The following is a 17519-nucleotide window of genomic DNA, read 5'->3' as shown; positions in this document are numbered from 1 at the left end:
CTGTGTGTGTCTGTGTCTGTGTCTGTGTCTATGTGTTGGAGGTGCTCTGGTCTGAGGAGAGATGGTGGGTGTGGAGAGACAAGGGTGAAGTCCTGGCTCAGGTCCTGTGGGTCATGAAAGCCTCCAGTGTCTGTTGCCTTTTAGTCTGTTGGCCCTGGGTCCCACGTGGAGATGGCTGTGGTTGGCATCACTGTTAAGATCTCACTCTCAAGGGGCAGAGGAGTACACCATAATGTTCCAGAAGCTGACTGTGTGGAGTAAAAGATGTAGGCAGGTGCAGCTAGACAGCAGGTAAGAGGACTTGCTGGGGGACAGCAGGAGGTATTGCTTTCTGGAACCCTCAACCAATGTTAGAGCTGGAGCCTGCAGCCTGCAGAGGTCACTGAGCACCATCCTGGCTCCAGGTGATATTCCTGGGATCTGTGGGAGACGCTTATTTCTTAGTCTCGAGGCTCAGCCTGGGCAGGACTGATGTGGCCAGGGTGCCAACTACGCATGGAGGAGCATAGCTAGAATTTGGGCTCCAATCTTGGGGGAGGTACTCTTCTTTGCTTCTTGTTCTTAAGTCTTCCTTTGCTGTGGTTTGAGCACTATCTGGATCCCTCAGGGGAGAACAGAGCAGGACCAGAGCTAATTTTGGCAGACTTCCTGTGAGAGAGAGGATGCTGGGTCTTGCCAGCCCATCTTTTCCCCTGAGACCTCAGTCTTGAGAATGGCCCTAGGCTATTCACCCACAGAGGATATGCAGGCTTATCCTTCCTCAGAGCCTCTGTGACACAGATAGCAAGGGCAAATCTTGTGAAAAGCCCCCTTGCCTATCTTTGTGAATAATACTCCCTTTGTGACTAATCCTTCTCTCTCCCATTGCTTGGGGGCTGAGGTGGGAGTCTTCAGCTGGAGGAAAATGAAGAGTGAAGGTACTCAGGAGGCAAGTGTTCAGAGAAGCAAGAGAGGGAGTAGGACAGAGGCCCTGTAGGGTCCCTTCTCCCAAGCTTGTGGGGCCACAGTCTTAAACAGCATGGAAGCCCCCGCTAGTACCCCTCAGCCTCAGCTGGAGTTCTGGGTGGCAGTGAGTAGAGGGAGTCCCTGGATAAAGCTAACTCTGTGACCAGTGTCAGTTTTTCCTGTGGGGACAACAGTACTGGGCTGTGTGGGATTGCTGGCCATGGAGAGGATCCTAGAGGGCTGGGACTGCAACCCTGCGGGATTGGTGGAGTTGTCAGGCTGGGTGCTAGTGCTGGCAGCTGTGATAACTGCTGGAGGGCCTGCTGGGCATGGGCTGCAACATGATTGTGCTGGCCTTTTCTGCGTGCAGCCCCAATTTCCAGGGAGCCTGGCTATTGGCGGCCTGCATGTGCTGGACACACCGATCAAGGGACTCGGTCTGCCCCTGACTGCAGTCCTATTGCTGCTGAGCCTGACATACTGTATTTCTGTGGCATTTGCACAAGGCTGCCATGGGCACTAGCACTATGGCCTCTACTACTTCTGTGCTCATTGTTGACCTGTGCCACAGGGACCTGTTCCCTGCTTCTCCCCACACTACATCTGGACTTTGTTCATCACTGACCGGCCTTTCTTCCTTGTCACTTTCTCTTGCCTTTCCTGGAAGTAGTGCCACTGGTCCCTGCCAGCAGGCTGATCCTGGACCAGGCCCATGTAACCTCATGGTTCTCTGTGCAGATCACAGGGCTCCAGACAACTGGCTGGCCATCACTGGTACCTGCCACTGCCACTTGGGTCCACAGGGTAGGCACCAACCATGAGGAATCAGGGAAGATGGTGCAGGCCCTTTTCCCACTAAGAGGGCCACTACTAAATTTGCAGGCCTCAGTAATGGTGGTGATGGTGCTGTAATGGATCCTTAAGTTGTTATTAGGTGCAGAGGAGACAGTGGCAGTGGTGGGCACTCTGTGTGGCTCTGCTCATTTTGGGCATTTTTGTGGTGGGCAGGCCACCTGCAGCTGTGGGCAATGTGTTGCTCCTCTGCTACAGGCTCAGCACACAGCTGGTGTGGATACAGCTCTGCTTCCTTGTGCCTGTGTTTGGCACCACTGGGCTGCATCCTGTTTCATGCAGGCACCTGGCCTTCTGTGTGCAATGACTCCAGGGCTAGGCTGGGAATCAGACTGGGACCATGAGCAGGTAGGAAGCACCAGAACACAAGACAGGACCTGGTGAAGTGTGTGGACATGAGCAGAACCTGGCATGTGTCCATCATGTGGGACCCAGACATAGGCTCACACATGGAACTTGGTCATTAGTGGGTTGTTGTGGCCACAAAGCAGGACACAGAATTTAAACAGAGATTGCAGTCAGGATCCTGCCCATTCCTTGAAGGTCCAGGAGTCAGCCTTGGCAAGGCCTCCAAGAACCTAAACTCCAATCTCAGATTTGGGGATCTCATCATCATCCCCCCCCCTCCCCCAGCAGCTCTAGTTTCCCCAACCCCCATCCAAAGAAAAGAGTCTGGAGAGTCTCTCTTAGCCTGAAGACTCCCAGCAGGTCCTAGGAATCCAAGGAGAGACTGAGAAAGGGAGGGAACAAGGTGGAGTCCCCCAAGGACAATAGCCATAATCTTGAGGATTCCATCTCCTCTGCCCTATCCTATCTCAACCTCAATAAAATGTCCTCTCAAAGACCTTCAAATGGTTTCAAGATCTAATTTTCTGTGGTTTGTGTAATATTTGCGTGCTTTGGCGAAAGGGGAGTGGGTCAGGAGACTTTAAACTAAACCATCACAGAACGCTTATGATATCCCATCCGGCCCAAACCCGTGTCCGGAGGGTGCCGGGGTGGGCGCCAGAAAAGTATCGGATTTATGGAGCCCCTCAATCGGCCATTCGGCACATTTTCCGTCCTCCAGTCTTGATCAGGGATTTCCCTGGCTTCGCTTTGCTCCACTGTTTCCATGACAACCCCAAAGCTGTGACGTCAAAAATGCAGGGACCAGCTATCCCTTTTGCTCCCTGAGAACAGTATTGAGATCCCGCGGCTGGAGAAAAATCGAAGAGCAGAAGGCCAGACCTGCGTCTGCCTCCTGCCTCGGTGCTGAACATCCTCTCTCCGAGTAAATTTTCCCTGGAGTCCAGCTCTGCAGTTTCTTCCGCCCCAACGCACCAACTTCAGGGGGCCAGAGCCGCGGAAGCGGAAATGCAACTCCGGAAAGAGCCGCTTTGTTCGCGCTGGGTCCCTTTAATTGCCTCGACAGCCCTACTCCCTCCCAAGAAAGGACACCATTGGCTCTCGCCCGCGGCTTCGCTCTCTTATTGGCCAGTGGGCGAATGCCACAACACAGATTGGCTCCGTTTTTTTTTTTCCTTTTTCTTGTTTCCGGTGCTCCCGCCATGGCGGCTCCGAACACCCTGTCGCTCTTCACCAGCCTGGGCCTCAGCGAGCACAAAGCCCGCGAGACACTCAAGAACACCGCTTTGAGCGCGCAGCTGCGCGAGGCGGCGACCCAAGTACGCGCCCCTTTTTGGCCTGGCTGGGTCTGTTACCTCTTCCCCAACGCAGTGCCGGCCCTAGTTCCCTTCCGACTTCCCCACCTTGTTCCGCTCTTGCCTTTCTCACTGGGCCTGGGTCTCCTGATCCCTCTTACCCCAGGCTCAGCAGTTTCTGGGCTCCACCATCGACAAGGCTACCGGGACCCTGCTATATGGGTTGGCCTCCCGACTCAAGGACCCTCGGCGTCTCCCTTTCCTCGTGGGCTATGTCGCCAGTAAGAAGATCCACACCGAGGCCCAGCTGAGTGGTGAGACCCCTGCCTGTCCTGCTAGTTCCACCTTGAACTCCTCTCAGTCTCTCTGTCCCGAGTTCTGCACTCCCTTCTAAGGCAGGGTCCTGCCACTGAGGGATGGAGGTGGCCTTTGATGAGATTGAGAGGGGTACTGTCTAGGTCTGAGGAAGATGTCTTCTGAAGAGCGTATGTTTCTTCCCTGTGACCTCAGGGATTCTGGGTGGTGCCAGGGCCTTATCACCCAGGAGACCAAGCTGTAGTTGTGGTCTCATGGGATTGGGGACTTGTACCTACTTCTTGGAGCTAAAAGCCCACAAACTCATTAGTGCTTCTTTCTCAGCTGCCCTTGAGTACGTGCGGAGTCACCCCCTGGACCCAGTCGACACTGTGGACTTTGAGCAGAAATGTGGTGTGGGCATCATGGTGACCCCAGAGCAGATTGAGGAAGCTGTGAGTCTTTCCCTGGGCATTGGCCCCTCCCCAGGACTGGTGCTGGGAAGGAGTGGCTCAGCTTTTCTACCCTTTAGGACCCAGGTGAGGGTGTGGGCCCCTCGAGTGTCTCTGAAGGGGGCTTTTCTGAACCATGTGGGTTTTCTACAGGTGGAGGCCACCATAAATCGACACCGGCCCCAGCTCCTAGTAGAACGTTACCGTTTCAACATGGGGTTGCTGATGGGTGAGCAGGGCCTGGGGTGGGGGCTTTCTTGCTCTGGTCATGTCTTCGGGGCAGGAAAGGGAGGTGGGGGGAACAACTTAAAAATGGTCTGTTTGGGCCCAAGCCCAGGTTCCTACAGTAAGCCAGGATCTTCCTTTGAGGAATGGTAGGAAATGCCCTCCTTTGGTTTCCTGCAGTTCCTTGTGTCTATGCTTCTAGGAGAGGCTCGGGCTGTGCTCAAGTGGGCGGATGGCAAAATGATCAAGCATGAAGTGGACATGCAGGTGGGCACCTCCCTGAGCTGACACTGGCATGGACAGGGCCTAGAGTCTACTGAGGGATAAAAGTGGGGAGGAGACCCTGATCCTATTCTGGCAGTGGAGAGTAGAGCCTGATGTGGAGGGGGCATCACCTGGGTGGACAGTGAAGGCTTGGGCCCCTGGGCTGAGCCAAACTTATGGGGAGTTACTTTACTCTGAATCTCAGTTCCTCATCCTGTAAATAGGGGTGATGTGGTCTTATCTCAGGATGCTGGTGTAGAATCACAAGAGAGCTATGGCTGAGGTAGATTATGCATCTTGATGCTGGGCAGGCAGTTCCTCTCTCCAAACAGCAGTTCTTGTTTCCTGGGCCTAGTATGGACCCTCAGGAGGGAGCGTACATTTGAGGCCAGCAGAACCACCTGAGGTGGGATAGGCTAGGCAGGTTCTCCCAGGCAGGGCTGGTAGACCAGCCAGGAAGCCTTTGGATGGCCAGGTCCTTGAAAGAGGACACTCCTGTCCCAGGCTTGACTCTGGTCTCTGTTCAGGTCCTCCACCTTCTGGGTCCCAAGATGGAGGCTGATCTGGAGAAGAAGCTCAAGGTGGGTGGGGTTGGTTGTTGTTTTGGGTCCCCTGGGGGTGAAGTCGGGGTAGAGTGAGACTTCGGGTGGGGGAAGGGAATGGCTGGCTCCAGTGATCCCAAGACCCTGCCCAAGAGAGACCATGACCTAGCTCCTGGGCTTCTCTCAGGTGGTGAAGGCTCAACCAGAAGAAACTGACCAGAAGACAACTAAGGATGTGGTGGAGAATGGTGAGAGGCTTGAAGCTCCTGTTGTATTCAGCTCCCTGACTTCTGGGCCTTGCCCCTGATTAGTCCTCACAGCCCAGCCTTTCAGGCCCTTGGCTTGTTCAACACCCTACTTTCTTTCTGCCTCAGGGCCAGGATTCCTGGTGTTTCCTTTGTTCCCTTTGCCCAGAGGCTGGCCTGAGGAAGCCTTAGAAATCTTATCTCTGAGGCCGGGAGAAGAGGGGCCTGCTAAGTTCTGTTATTGTTGTATGATGTGGGTGGTACTCAAAGGCAGTTCTTTGAGTTGGATATACTAGCTATATCCAGAGAATAAATCTTTGGTATCTTCTCCACAGGTGAGGCTGCTGGCCAGGCCCTCTCCCTGATGGAACAGCTCCGGGGGGAGGCGCTCAAGTTCCACAAGCCTGGTGAGCAGGAAGGCAGAAACCTTGGGGAGGGCTGGGCCCTGGGCAGTGACTCCTGCAGCCAGGACCCTGGGGAGCAGGAGCTTTGCACTGCAGCCTGAGGGCTCCTTGTTTGGGTCCTGTCAGGTGAGAACTACAAGACCCCAGGCTATGTGACTACCTCACACACAATGGATCTCTTGAAGCAGCACCTGGAGATCACTGGAGGGCAGGTGTGTGGGAGTTTGGCCAGGCCAACTAGTGCCATCAGCACATGCCTTGGTGCCTGGTCTGCCTCCATACTGCCCCATCTCACCCACTATCTTGGCCTTCTAGGGAAGGAGTATCTGTTCCTTTAGGTTAATCTGAACTCCGACCTCTTCCTCTGTTTCCATCACCCTTATTTCAGGTGCGTACCCGGTTCCCACCAGAGCCCAATGGAATACTGCACATTGGACATGCCAAAGCCATCAATTTCAACTTTGGCTATGCCAAGGTGAGCATGTGTATGGGGACCTGGCAAGCAGGATATACCCTTGCTGCCCCCATGACTAGATACCCTGTCTTCCCTGCTGTTCCTGGTAATATGACCAGAGTAGGTAGAGACTGTGGAGGGGAACCACATATGTGATAAATGCCTAGGAATCCACTGGGTTCATTGGGAAAATGCTCTGAAATGAGGCAGTGAGCTCAAATTTGCGGGAATTCCCAGTATGTCTCCTTGGCTTAGGAAGATGCTATGCTGTCTGTCCCAAGACGGAAAAAGAGATACCTTATCTGGGGCATTTAGATGCAGAAAAATGAGAGAAGCTCTTGAAGGCATTTTGATTCTGACCTGGGAAAGCTCTGAGAAGGTCCCAGTTTGATGAGCTGAACTATGGGGCCAGTGATGTGAAAGCTCACAGAACTGCAACTTCCATAGGCCAACAATGGGATTTGCTTTCTGCGCTTTGATGACACCAACCCTGAGAAGGAGGAAGCAAAGTTCTTCACTGCCATCTGCGACATGGTGGCCTGGCTGGGTATGGGTTGGGCATGCCTGGGCAGGGCTGGTGGTCAGTGGTCCTCTCCTTGGGCTGTAGCCTGTCATTAAGTGTCCTTAGCTGGCTATTCATATTATATCTTGGTCTGCCCCAGGTTACACACCTTACAGGGTGACATATGCTTCTGACTACTTCGAGCAGTTGTACACCTGGGCTGTGGAGCTCATCCGCAGGTGAGGTCAGGGCCAAGACATGGAGCCAAGACAGACTAATCAGGTCATGACCATGTGGAAGCTCACTCCTCTTCCTCACAGGGGCCAGGCCTATGTGTGCCACCAGCGAGGAGAAGAGCTTAAAGGCCACAACCCATTGCCCTCACCCTGGAGGGACCGTCCGGTGAAGGAATCGCTGCTGCTGTTTGAGGTGGGGTCCTGAAGGGGCAGCTAGATATGGGTGGACCAGGATGCTGAGGATGGGGTGCTCTGTACTCAGAGGCAGCCTGAGTCCTCGCTCCCTTCAGGCAATGCACAAAGGCAAGTTTGCAGAGGGTGAGGCCACACTGCGCATGAAGCTGGTGATGGAGGATGGCAAGATGGACCCTGTGGCCTATCGAGTCAAGTATACACCGCACCACCGCACAGGGGACACCTGGTGGGTGTGGGCATGGGATGGGTTGGCAGGGATGTGGAGCAGGGTTGTGGGCCATGAGGTGGGGCAGAGTGGGACTGGACGGAGGGGCCCACTGCCCATGCCCTGCAGGTGCATCTACCCCACCTACGACTACACACACTGCCTCTGCGACTCCATCGAGCATATCACCCACTCACTCTGCACCAAAGAATTCCAAGCCCGGTGAGAGAGCCTGGCCCATGGGGTGGGTAGGGCCAGTGTGATTCCAGCAGCCCTTCTTGGAGTCTGTCCCTGGCCCTAGAGGTGGCCTTTCCTGACCTTACCCTCCCGCTCCAGACGATCCTCCTACTTTTGGCTGTGCAATGCACTGGATGTCTATTGCCCAGTGCAGTGGGAGTACGGCCGCCTCAATCTACACTATGCTGTTGTCTCTAAGAGAAAGATCCTACAGCTTGTGGCAGCTGGTGCTGTACGGTAGGTGTGGCTTTTGGCTCATTAGAGGTTGGTGGTCCTGATAGCATGTGCTACTGAAGGGAGGCCTTCTCACCCCCTCTTCACCCACAGGGACTGGGATGACCCACGGCTTTTCACACTCACAGCCCTGCGGCGGCGGGGCTTTCCACCTGAGGCCATCAACAACTTCTGTGCCCGGGTACAGCACAGTGGGCTGGGAGGGCAGGTGGAGACTCAGCTTAGGTGCCTGTGATTGTGGCTATGACTAATGCTGACCTTTCCTGTCAGGTGGGGGTGACAGTGGCACAGACCACAATGGAGCCACATCTGCTGGAAGCATGTGTGCGTGATGTGCTGAATGACACAGCCCCACGGGCCATGGCTGTGTTGGAGTCACTACGGGTTGTGATCACCAACTTTCCTGCTGCCAAGGTGGGCCTACCTCAACATGTATGTGTTGGGGAGGTATACCAATCCCTAGGCATGGGGGTTACAGTGCCTGGCATGAGTCATACAACCTGTCTTCTGTCACAGTCCTTAGACGTCCAGGTGCCCAATTTCCCAGCTGATGAGACTAAGGGCTTCCATCATGTTCCCTTTGCATCTGTCGTCTTCATCGAGCAAACAGACTTCAAGGAGGTGAATGAGAGATGGAGGGTCCTTTTTGCTGCTGAGCCTGGTCCTGGGGTCCCTCTTATCTCCTCATTCCCTCTGTCAGATATGGGGGTGGGGGAGGAGCCTCTCATACCTGTCCAACCTTTGCAGCCTCTTGTGTCACCCCATTTCCTACCTCCAGGAGCCAGAGCCAGGATATAAGCGCCTGGCATGGGGCCAGCCCGTGGGCCTGAGGCACACAGGCTATGTCATTGAGCTGCAGCACATTGTCAAGGTGAGAGCTGGCTGTGGCCTTCCTACTGTAGTAGTGCCTACTGGTGTCTGGGTGCAGTCTGCAGTTCTAGTGGTGGTCCTCAGGTCTGACCTGTCCCTCTCTACCCACCTCTGCTTCCAGGGCCCCAATGGGTGTGTGGAGAGCCTGGAGGTGACCTGCAGACGGGCAGATGCTGGAGAGAAGCCTAAAGCCTTTATTCACTGGGTGTCACAGCCTTTGACGTGCGAGATTCGCCTCTATGAGCGACTGTGAGGAACAGTGTTCGGGTGGGAGCAGGTGTGAGGGACATTGCCTGCTGTGGGTGCCCAGCTGGGGTCTGACCTTTTACTGTGGTTACAGATTCCTGCACAAGAACCCTGAGGATCCTGCTGAGGTACCTGGTGGATTCTTAAGTGACCTGAACCCGGTAGGCTCATGGGGTATGGGGTGAGGGTGGTGGGATTCCCTGGCTGGATGGTCATTTGAATTCCCTGCCCACAGGCATCGCTACAAGTGTTGGAGACAGCATTAGTGGACTCCTCTGTAGCCCTGGCAAAGCCCTTCGACAAGTTCCAGTTTGAGCGGCTTGGGTACTTCTCTGTGGATCCAGATAGCTGCCATGGACAGGTGCTTGGCTTCTCCTGCCTGCCCCTTCCAGCAACATCAAAAGTGGTGGCCTTCATTCATGTGCCAAGTGCTCTGCCCACATTCTCTCAGTTAATCCTCCACCAAATGAGGGTGGTTCATGTTCTGATGAGGAAATAAGCTCAGAGGTTAAGTCCTTGCACAAAATTGTGTATGGATCCTGCCTTTTTTATTCCTTAAGGGATGGCCCAGAATCATCTGGTCTCATCCAAAGTCACAAAGACACTGAGAACCCAGGCCTCCAGACTCAGGCCCTTCGCTTTTCTGGGATGGAGCGGGTATGTCTGTAGTGAGACCCCTGGACCTCCTGACCTGTTTCTAGTTTGGTGGTCATTCTTCTCTTTCTACCCTGTAGCTTGTCTTCAACCGGACTGTCACACTGAAGGAGGACCCAAGGAAAGTATGAACTGGAGATGCAGTAGACCCCTCCCTTGGTCCCAGAAGTTGAGAATACTTTCCCCACTGTAGACTCCATGTCAATAAAGAAAAGCTGAATCCCCCTGGAGTCTTGTGTTATTTACCCATCCGTCCAGCCAACATCTGAGGGCCCTGGAGACCTGGTGTGTGTGTATGTGGTATGTGTACTGTGTGCACATATTGTCCATGAAAATGGGTTTCCCCAGATGGAGCAGCACTGAAAGCTTTGAAACCACTGGTACACTTCTTGGTGGACAAGGGCAAGGGCCTGATTCTGTATCCTGTCCAGCTGGTCTGAGGGACTGGCAGGCCCTGGGGGGTACTGCCTTCCCTTTAGCAGCCCTTTGCCTGAACAGACCTGAAAAATTTGTGTCTGCCTGGAGGCCCAAGCAGATGAAGAGAGGCCTGGCACGTAGTCTGATCATTCAGCAAATAATTACCTAATTTCTATTGTCTACTGTGCACTGCCCACAATGAGATGAGCCGGAAATACTGCAGTGACCTTTCAAATTCACCAGCTTATGGGGGAGATCTCACTGGGGTCTACCTGGGGTCTACCCGGGGTTCCCAAGGTCCAGACCCAGCGTGGGTCTTAGAAAGACTTCTTCCAAGAAGTGACTTATGAGGATACACCAAAGGACTAGGGGGAGTGTGGCAGGGAAGGAAGAACAGCAAGTGCAGAGGCCGGAAAACAAAGCCACGCAGGCAGGTCGACCTCTGAGGGGGTGGGGAAGGGTGGGCTGCTGGTGAAGTCTGCATGTGTCTGCAGCTTTAACGCCCTCCACATTTTCCCTGTATACAAACACCCAGCCACCCGATGCCCCCTTTAAGGTGGACCAAACGGTGGCAGGCCGAACTCGGGACGGCGGCAAACGGCGGGGGCTTCAAACACCGGGACCTCCAGTCGGTGAGCGACGTGGGGATTCCTAGGTGGTGCGCGGCAAGGGACACCTGGCCCAGGATAGGGGCTTGCTGCAGGCCACCTTAAGCGAAAGGCCGGGCCCCGCCCCGCGTGGGGCTGTGCGGCCAAAGGAAGCCCTACGCGGGCGGTGGAAGGTGGGACCATATAATGAGCTTAGAATCCAGGCCGAGCCCGAAGCCTGCCAAAGGTCCTCGGCTAAGCTCTGGCTCCACCCCGCATGGAGGGGCGTCCAGGAGCTGGGCGGACCGCCCCACTCACTGAGTCCAGTTCGCCGTCCTTGGAGATAAAGGCGCAGCTTTCCTCACCCGTTGAAGCGTTCCCTTTAAGTCTAGCCAGGAGGCACTCCCAGTTCTCGCGGGATCGGACACTCTGATTCTCGCGAGAGGTGTATCCAGCACCCATTGGCTGTAGGGGTTGAATGTAAGATGGCGCCCAGGGAGCTGTGAGGGGAAAATCCTGTCGGTCTTGGAGCAGCGACGGCAGAACCGACGCCCCGGGCAGTGCGGCGGAGCCGGCGGGCAGACCAGCGGCGGCGGCGACGTCGCCGGGTGAGGGCTCTCGCAGGGGTGGGAGGCGGCGAGGCCGCGAGCCGGGGATTGCGGGCCCACCCCACACAACGGCGGGCGGGGGCGGGCGGGTCGTGGTCGCTGGGTCCAGGAGACGTCGGGGAGGCTCCGGAGCGGAGAAAATACTGGGCCCGCGTGCCTCCGCCCCGTGTGTAGGGGGAAGGGTGGGCCGGCGATTCGGGTGGGCGCGGCGAGCTCGCGCGCGCTGGTGTTCGCGCGTGGCCGGGCCTGTGTGTACGCGCGGGGGCGCGCGCGCTGTGCAGCCTTCCCGGTGCGCATGGTCGCTGACGTGCGCGTTCCCGTCCCGGATATATCTGCTCCCTGAGCTACGGCCCGTGGACCAGAGAGGCTTTCGGGGCGCGCGCCCGCCCGGGACCCTCGGCTTTGGGACGCGCGCCCTGTTGCTGGGTGGCGGCGCCACCGCGAGATCGCGCAGGGCCCCTCTACGGCGCTGAGGGGGCGGCGGGCCCGCGGCTCGCAGAGCGGGCAAGATAACCCTTTCCTGCTCCGGAGGGTGGTGACGTCCCCGGGCCTCCGTGGCTCGGTCCTAGGAAGAACCCAGCCTGCTTTGCCGTGTGGCTTGAGGCCCCGCTCCTCTGTGAGGCCGGTGTGATTGCTCGACCTCTCGAGGAATGCGGTTACCAGAGGCCCATGTGCCGGGTGGGTGCTTGGGGAGGGCGCTGCCGTGCGTCGGAAACCGAGCTTTGCTGGCCTGCGAGAGAAGCAAGGTTCCCCCCCCTCCCCGCCCCGTTTACTTATCTTGTTCTGGTGCTTTGTGCTGTAGAGGGAAGGTTAATTCTAGAAGGCCCTTCAGAAGTATGTCTTCTTGTTTTATGAATTAATTCTTCCATAAGCGCAACTCTCCTACACGTCACCTCTGTGCGCTCCGGAAGGGGATCCTGTTCTGTGGACAACGTGAACCCCTTCGGGCTCTAAAATGCCACTTTAAATCCTTAAATGCAGCCTTTTTTCCTGTGGTCTATTAGACTAAGATCCGGGTTGCCTCAGCCAAAAGTTGCCCCAAACCAAATTGAACAACCTGAGATTTAGTAGTGCTTTGCCTTTGTTTAATTCCAGAATTCCCCACCAAATATTACTAAAATCGGTTCGTGGATCACTGCCGACTTCACTTTTGATTTAGGGTTACAATCCTTTTCGGCTCTTTTTTTCAACCCCAGTGCTATGTTCTGGTGCCAGGGTAGTTATAGATTTGCCTTAGAGAAATATGCACCTTTTTTTCCTAAGACAAAACACCTATAATTTGTTTTACAGTCTTGCTTCTTTAAGTTTAAGGAAAGGGAAGCTAAGAGGAAGTAACATTACCATCAAATTTGATAATGATGGGGGAAGTTCTTTTTGATACATTGTATTTTAAGAACAAAATTAAAATTTAAAGACGCTGAAGATGGAAGGAACTTCTTTGTTCTATCTTCTTCAGAATGTTACAAGTCTTAAGAACTCAGGACAAGCAGCAGAAATACATGCAACATGGTGACTGGTGAGTTAAAATCGTTCATATGCTGGAGATATGTGTGCACAGTTGTGTGTGTGTGTGCGTGTGTGTGTGTGTGTGTGTGTGTGTTTGGTAATACTGAAATAAAACATTCTGTCAGTCATTCCTGGTGCTGTCTGCCAGAAACTACTGGATGCCGGAAAATTGAATATGTGGGAGAGCTGCATCTTTGAATCTAGCCACAGGTTGCTACTTGTACAGTTTTTGCAAGATAAGGTATTAGCTTTTCTAAGGACCCAAATAGTTTAAAGAAAAAGCAGTCAGATTTCCAGGATATATTTAGAATTTTAATATACCTTTTAGGACTTTGTTCTCGAACATTTTTGTTTTTAGCTGTTAAGTTTGAAACCTGCCCGTTAAATTGTGTATCTAGATAATGTTTTCATTACCTCACCAACTAAGATTTACCTATTGGGAAGTGACCTTTTTCAAGTCTTCTGATGAATAATTTGTGAACCTCTGCGTTCCACATCCCTTGTCCAGCTTATTTTGCCATTTCAAACAACAGATTAAATAATGGTTGAATTTTCTTGTGAATTTGGATTGTCTTTTCCAAAAGAGGTAACCAAGGTCTGGAGTTTTTGGTGTGTTTTTCCTCTTTTACGGCAGCTTCAAAATCACAGTTGTCTTCCTTCAGACTTGCATGGAAGTTGTGCTTTGTCCTTGATGTACAATACTTCTTGCTTGTCTACTTTTTAAAATGGATACCCTTTATCTGTGATGGTTTTTTTATTTCTCAGTTAACCTTAGAATGAGGTGTTACATGAACACCTGTGCTTTTCTGTTACTTTGTATTTAGTTACTCTACATTTTGTTCCAGATGTTTTACTTTACTTAAATGCTCCATTTGTTTTTCCTAATTCCCACATTGGATTGCAATTTCTGTTATTAAAACTGAAGTGGTTGTGTGAAGAAATAATAGGTAACCTCTTGCTTTGCTGAAACGGGCCAAGGATGGCCCTTGGGTCTCACTCTTTAGCCTAGGTTAGAACTGGTGGGCTTGTCAGAAAGTTTTTTTTTTTTTTTATCTTTTAAAAAAATTTGTGAAGTACTTATGTATATAAATTCAAACAATCTGTGTACATTTTAAAGAAAAAATATAATGTGAAACCTTGTGTAACTACCATCTATTCAAAAAATAGGGTAATGCCTGCACTCCTGAACCCTATACAGGTCCCTTACTGGTCATAGTTTCTAAACTCCTAGAGATAACTGCTATTTTGACTTATCTGATAATCATATTTGTTGTTTTTCTTTGTACTTTTACTATCTTTGTGTCTCTAAACAACATAGTTTAGTTTTGTTTGCTCTTACGTTTTGCATAAATTGATCATACCATGTATATCTTTTATTTTCCTTGTTTTAGCATTGTAGTTGTGAAATTCTTCCACATTGTGTAGCTATAGTTCATTCGTTCTCATTTCTTTTTTTCTGTATGAATATACCACAGTTTATCCTCTCCACTATTGATCTAGATTGCTTCTAGTTTCATTAGCATTGCTGCTATGAACGTTTATAGTACTCTCCTAGTTGTATATCTTGGTTATGCCCAGGGATAGAATTGCTGGGTCATATGGAATGGGTACTTTCAGCTTCATTAGATAATGCAAGTGGTTGTGCCAATTTATAGCCAGTCAATCCTCGGTAGGAATGTGAATTTTAAATTCTTGGTTGAAAGTGTGTTATCCAAAAGTAGAATCATGATGAAAATGCCCTGCAGTCAGGGACTCCCAGCAAAGCCATGGGGCAGATGAATGGCCCAGTGGGATAATTTCCATCACAAACCCTCTAATGGGCTAGTATTTTCAAGAACCGAAATGTTTCATTGTGCTGCTTAGGAATTACTCCTTTTGTTGATTGGGAAGATGTTTCTGTAACTCCTTAAAATGGAAATTGAATTTTTTTTTCCTTGTGAATGTGTTCTTTGAACCAGACATACTAAGCCATGAGGAGCCATTGCTAGATATGAACCTTGAGAGGGGCTCAAAAACATGACTGCTTAGTAAAGAGGATGATGCAACTCTGAGGCAAATCTTTTCTTGGTCCATCACATATTCAAGACCCAATCTTTGCAGAGCTCTATGGGGAACAAGGAAGAAGTATCAGATAAGAGAATCAGGGGTGATTCTCATGAATTCTTAGATCTTTCCTTAGTACCTAAATGGAAAAAAGAAAAATTAGCAAACAGACCTATAGAAATGTAATAGATTGTTGTTTTGGAGTAACCTTTATCTAGTGGTACCATCTTGTGTTCTAGGGATGAAATAGTAAAGATGTTAACTTTCGTGTATGAGGAACTGCTTAAGTGCCAGTAGAAGAACATACAGGGGATGCTAGTGATCAATGTGGGCATACCAATGAGAATCTCCTGGGTCTATTGATGGGGGGCGGGGTGGGGCAGGGGGGCTGACCTGTCTGTTTATTGTCTTGCAAAACAATTATACTAAAGCATTTAGAAGTAAATGTTTGTTTACTAATCCCTCTCCAATAAGTACCAGTGTTTCTTTCCATTATTAACCTCATGTGATTCCCAAAATTGGGAGTAATCAGCTATCCCTTCAACTTCATGTTTTTCAGAAGTATTTTAATTAATCACCTTCTTTACTCTCCTCACAGAGTCTTTGGAGTTAATTAAGAATATTTTGTTTGTTTTGAGATTATAGAAGGTAATTTCATCAAGTTTCTCCATTTCTGTTTCTTTGTTACCAAGGATCAGACTTGGCTGTCGTGTTAGCAGCATCTTGAAGAAGTTAACAAATGTCATTGTTATGCAAGTTTCTGGTGCTTAATGGTTTTGTTTGTCCTTGAGTTTTAGATTTTGAGAGAAAATCATACTACAAACCACCAGAATTGTTTATCCTAACTGAACCTTTCTGACTTGGTATAGAGCGTTTATTTTTCTCTTTTGTGAATTATGTGTATAATTCTCCTTTAACTTATAGGTTGAGATGGTGCCTGCTACTGTTACTACAGTGTAACTACTATGCAGAAAAAGATGACTTTTTTTGATATTAGTTTTTTTTTTTAATTTATTGTGGCAAAGTAGACATGATAAAATCTATCATTTTAACCATTTTTAAGTCTACAATTCAATGATGTTAAGGACATTCACAATGTTGTACAACCATTACCACTATGTATTTTCAAAAGATGACTTTTTAAATTATCTTTTTGGTTTATACCTGTTTTTTGGAAAATACAGGAGAGTATTAAATAGGAAGATGTTAATCCTCTGTGATTCCTAGGCCCCGACCACTGTTAGCATTTTGATGCATTTCTTGCCAGTCTCTTTTTTTCTTCTCTTACATATGTAATTAAACTGAACTGGGATATATAAACATAGTTATGTTGAATTCCTTTTTACAGATGGATAGATGTGTATCTATCGTTAAATATTTTTTTTTTTGTTGGGGGTGAGGCATGGAATCTTTCAAATGTTAACATGATTTTAAAGCTACTGTGTTGTAGAAAGATCATTGGAATCACACAATCATTGGAATTTGGCATATAATAACAATGGCCTTTCAAGTCAGTGGTCATAGAAATTTCAGTAGTTCAATAAACATTACAGGGACATGTTGTTTAGTCTAAATAAGATAAATTGTGAGTGGATCAAGCATTGTATAAAATATTATACTGTATAGTAAAAAACTGCATGAATACTGATGTGATCTTGTGGTAAAGAGGACTTTTTCTGAGCATGAAAGCAAAGAAAGAAACCCATCACCACAACTGAGAATTTCATTACTTCTTAATGTTTTTCTTTATTCACTGACTAGTCTAAAATAGTTAAGTGTTTTCCTGAAGCTTTTCCAACTTTGCTCTTGAAAAGGGGAGAGAATTGAAAGACAACCAGAGTGTGGATGTGGGGGTGTTTGCAACTTGAATGTAGATGCATCAAGCAAAGTTGTGATCATGGAATCAAGGATGCTTATGAGTTTCCATAACATCTGCTATCATTTTATAATTTTATAATTATAGTTTTATAATTGTCAAGGTTCTGCAGGACTGATGTTACTTTTGTGGTTAAATTCTTTGTAATTAGTTTATAGTTAACCTTCAGGAATCATTTTCTTTTGCCTTCATTTTCATTTTGAATACCTTAGAAATACATTGACAAATTCTTTGCCACTTGAAAAATCAGTAGAATTCAGTCTCTTTAACAGTCTTCTGTTCCTGTTTCTCTCTTATAATAAATTTACTTTCAGTTTTTACTTCTTCCCATAAAATATAATTATTCTCCATTTCTCCGGATGTTAGTCGTGTATTTTGCCCCAGCAGCCAAGAGGTATAGGATTTGATCAGGTTGCTTTGGACTGCGTGGATTGGTAGCAAAGCAGAGACTTTGGGAGTACAGTTCACACTGAAGTCTATTTCAGGAGGGCAAATGGCTGGAGCCAGATCTTTTAGGCTGAAACTCATCTTGGCCAAGGCGTTCCTGGGGGGTAGGCTGGGTCAGTCTAGCTATCCCTTAGCCTCAGCCACCCCTGGAAGGTCACTGTCCAGTGGGGATTGAGGCTTTTCTGGGAGTATCTTCTTATGTGGATCGTGGATGGTTCCAGAAATTCTGCACTAAATCTCTTTGGAGCCATCCATAGTTAAGCCCAGTCGTTGTAGCCTTAACCAGACAGCAGAACTTGAATTGGACACTTTGCCTTTAAGACTAAGACTGGAACA

At 49.9% G+C, this 17519-nt stretch overlaps 2 protein-coding genes across 4 annotated transcripts in view; both read left to right on the top strand.

Moving 5' to 3' along the window:
* The first annotated feature begins 3311 nt into the window (after positions 1-3311).
* On the top strand, positions 3312-9929 carry QARS1 (glutaminyl-tRNA synthetase 1). Its single transcript, XM_037850581.1, has 24 exons — positions 3312-3464; positions 3607-3754; positions 4080-4189; positions 4340-4415; positions 4614-4678; positions 5203-5256; positions 5405-5465; positions 5798-5869; positions 5993-6078; positions 6255-6341; positions 6768-6867; positions 6983-7061; positions 7143-7251; positions 7349-7479; positions 7588-7680; positions 7795-7932; positions 8023-8110; positions 8200-8343; positions 8446-8550; positions 8708-8800; positions 8921-9048; positions 9140-9206; positions 9281-9406; positions 9780-9929. The coding sequence occupies exons 1-24, from the start codon at positions 3348-3350 to the stop codon at positions 9828-9830; spliced, it is 2328 nt and encodes a 775-aa protein (XP_037706509.1). The 5' UTR covers positions 3312-3347; the 3' UTR covers positions 9831-9929.
* Positions 9930-11154: 1225 nt separating this feature from the next.
* QRICH1 (glutamine rich 1) overlaps positions 11155-17519 on the top strand; it is a 45455-nt gene continuing 39090 nt past the window's right edge. The window contains exons 1-2 of one of the 3 annotated variants that reach the window (XM_037850601.1): positions 11180-11311; positions 12768-12827. The gene's annotated coding sequence lies outside the window, so the exon portion shown is untranslated. Of the gene's footprint in view, positions 11312-11517; positions 11990-12767; positions 12828-17519 lie in introns of those variants that run through there. The other 2 variants (XM_037850608.1, XM_037850596.1) reach the window with 2 other exon arrangements.

Source organism: Choloepus didactylus, chromosome 1 (genome assembly GCF_015220235.1).
Source record: "Choloepus didactylus isolate mChoDid1 chromosome 1, mChoDid1.pri, whole genome shotgun sequence".
Taxonomy (NCBI): domain Eukaryota; kingdom Metazoa; phylum Chordata; class Mammalia; order Pilosa; family Megalonychidae; genus Choloepus; species Choloepus didactylus.
Note: the sequence above shows the minus strand (reverse complement) of the source record. Positions and strands in the feature narration are given on the sequence as shown.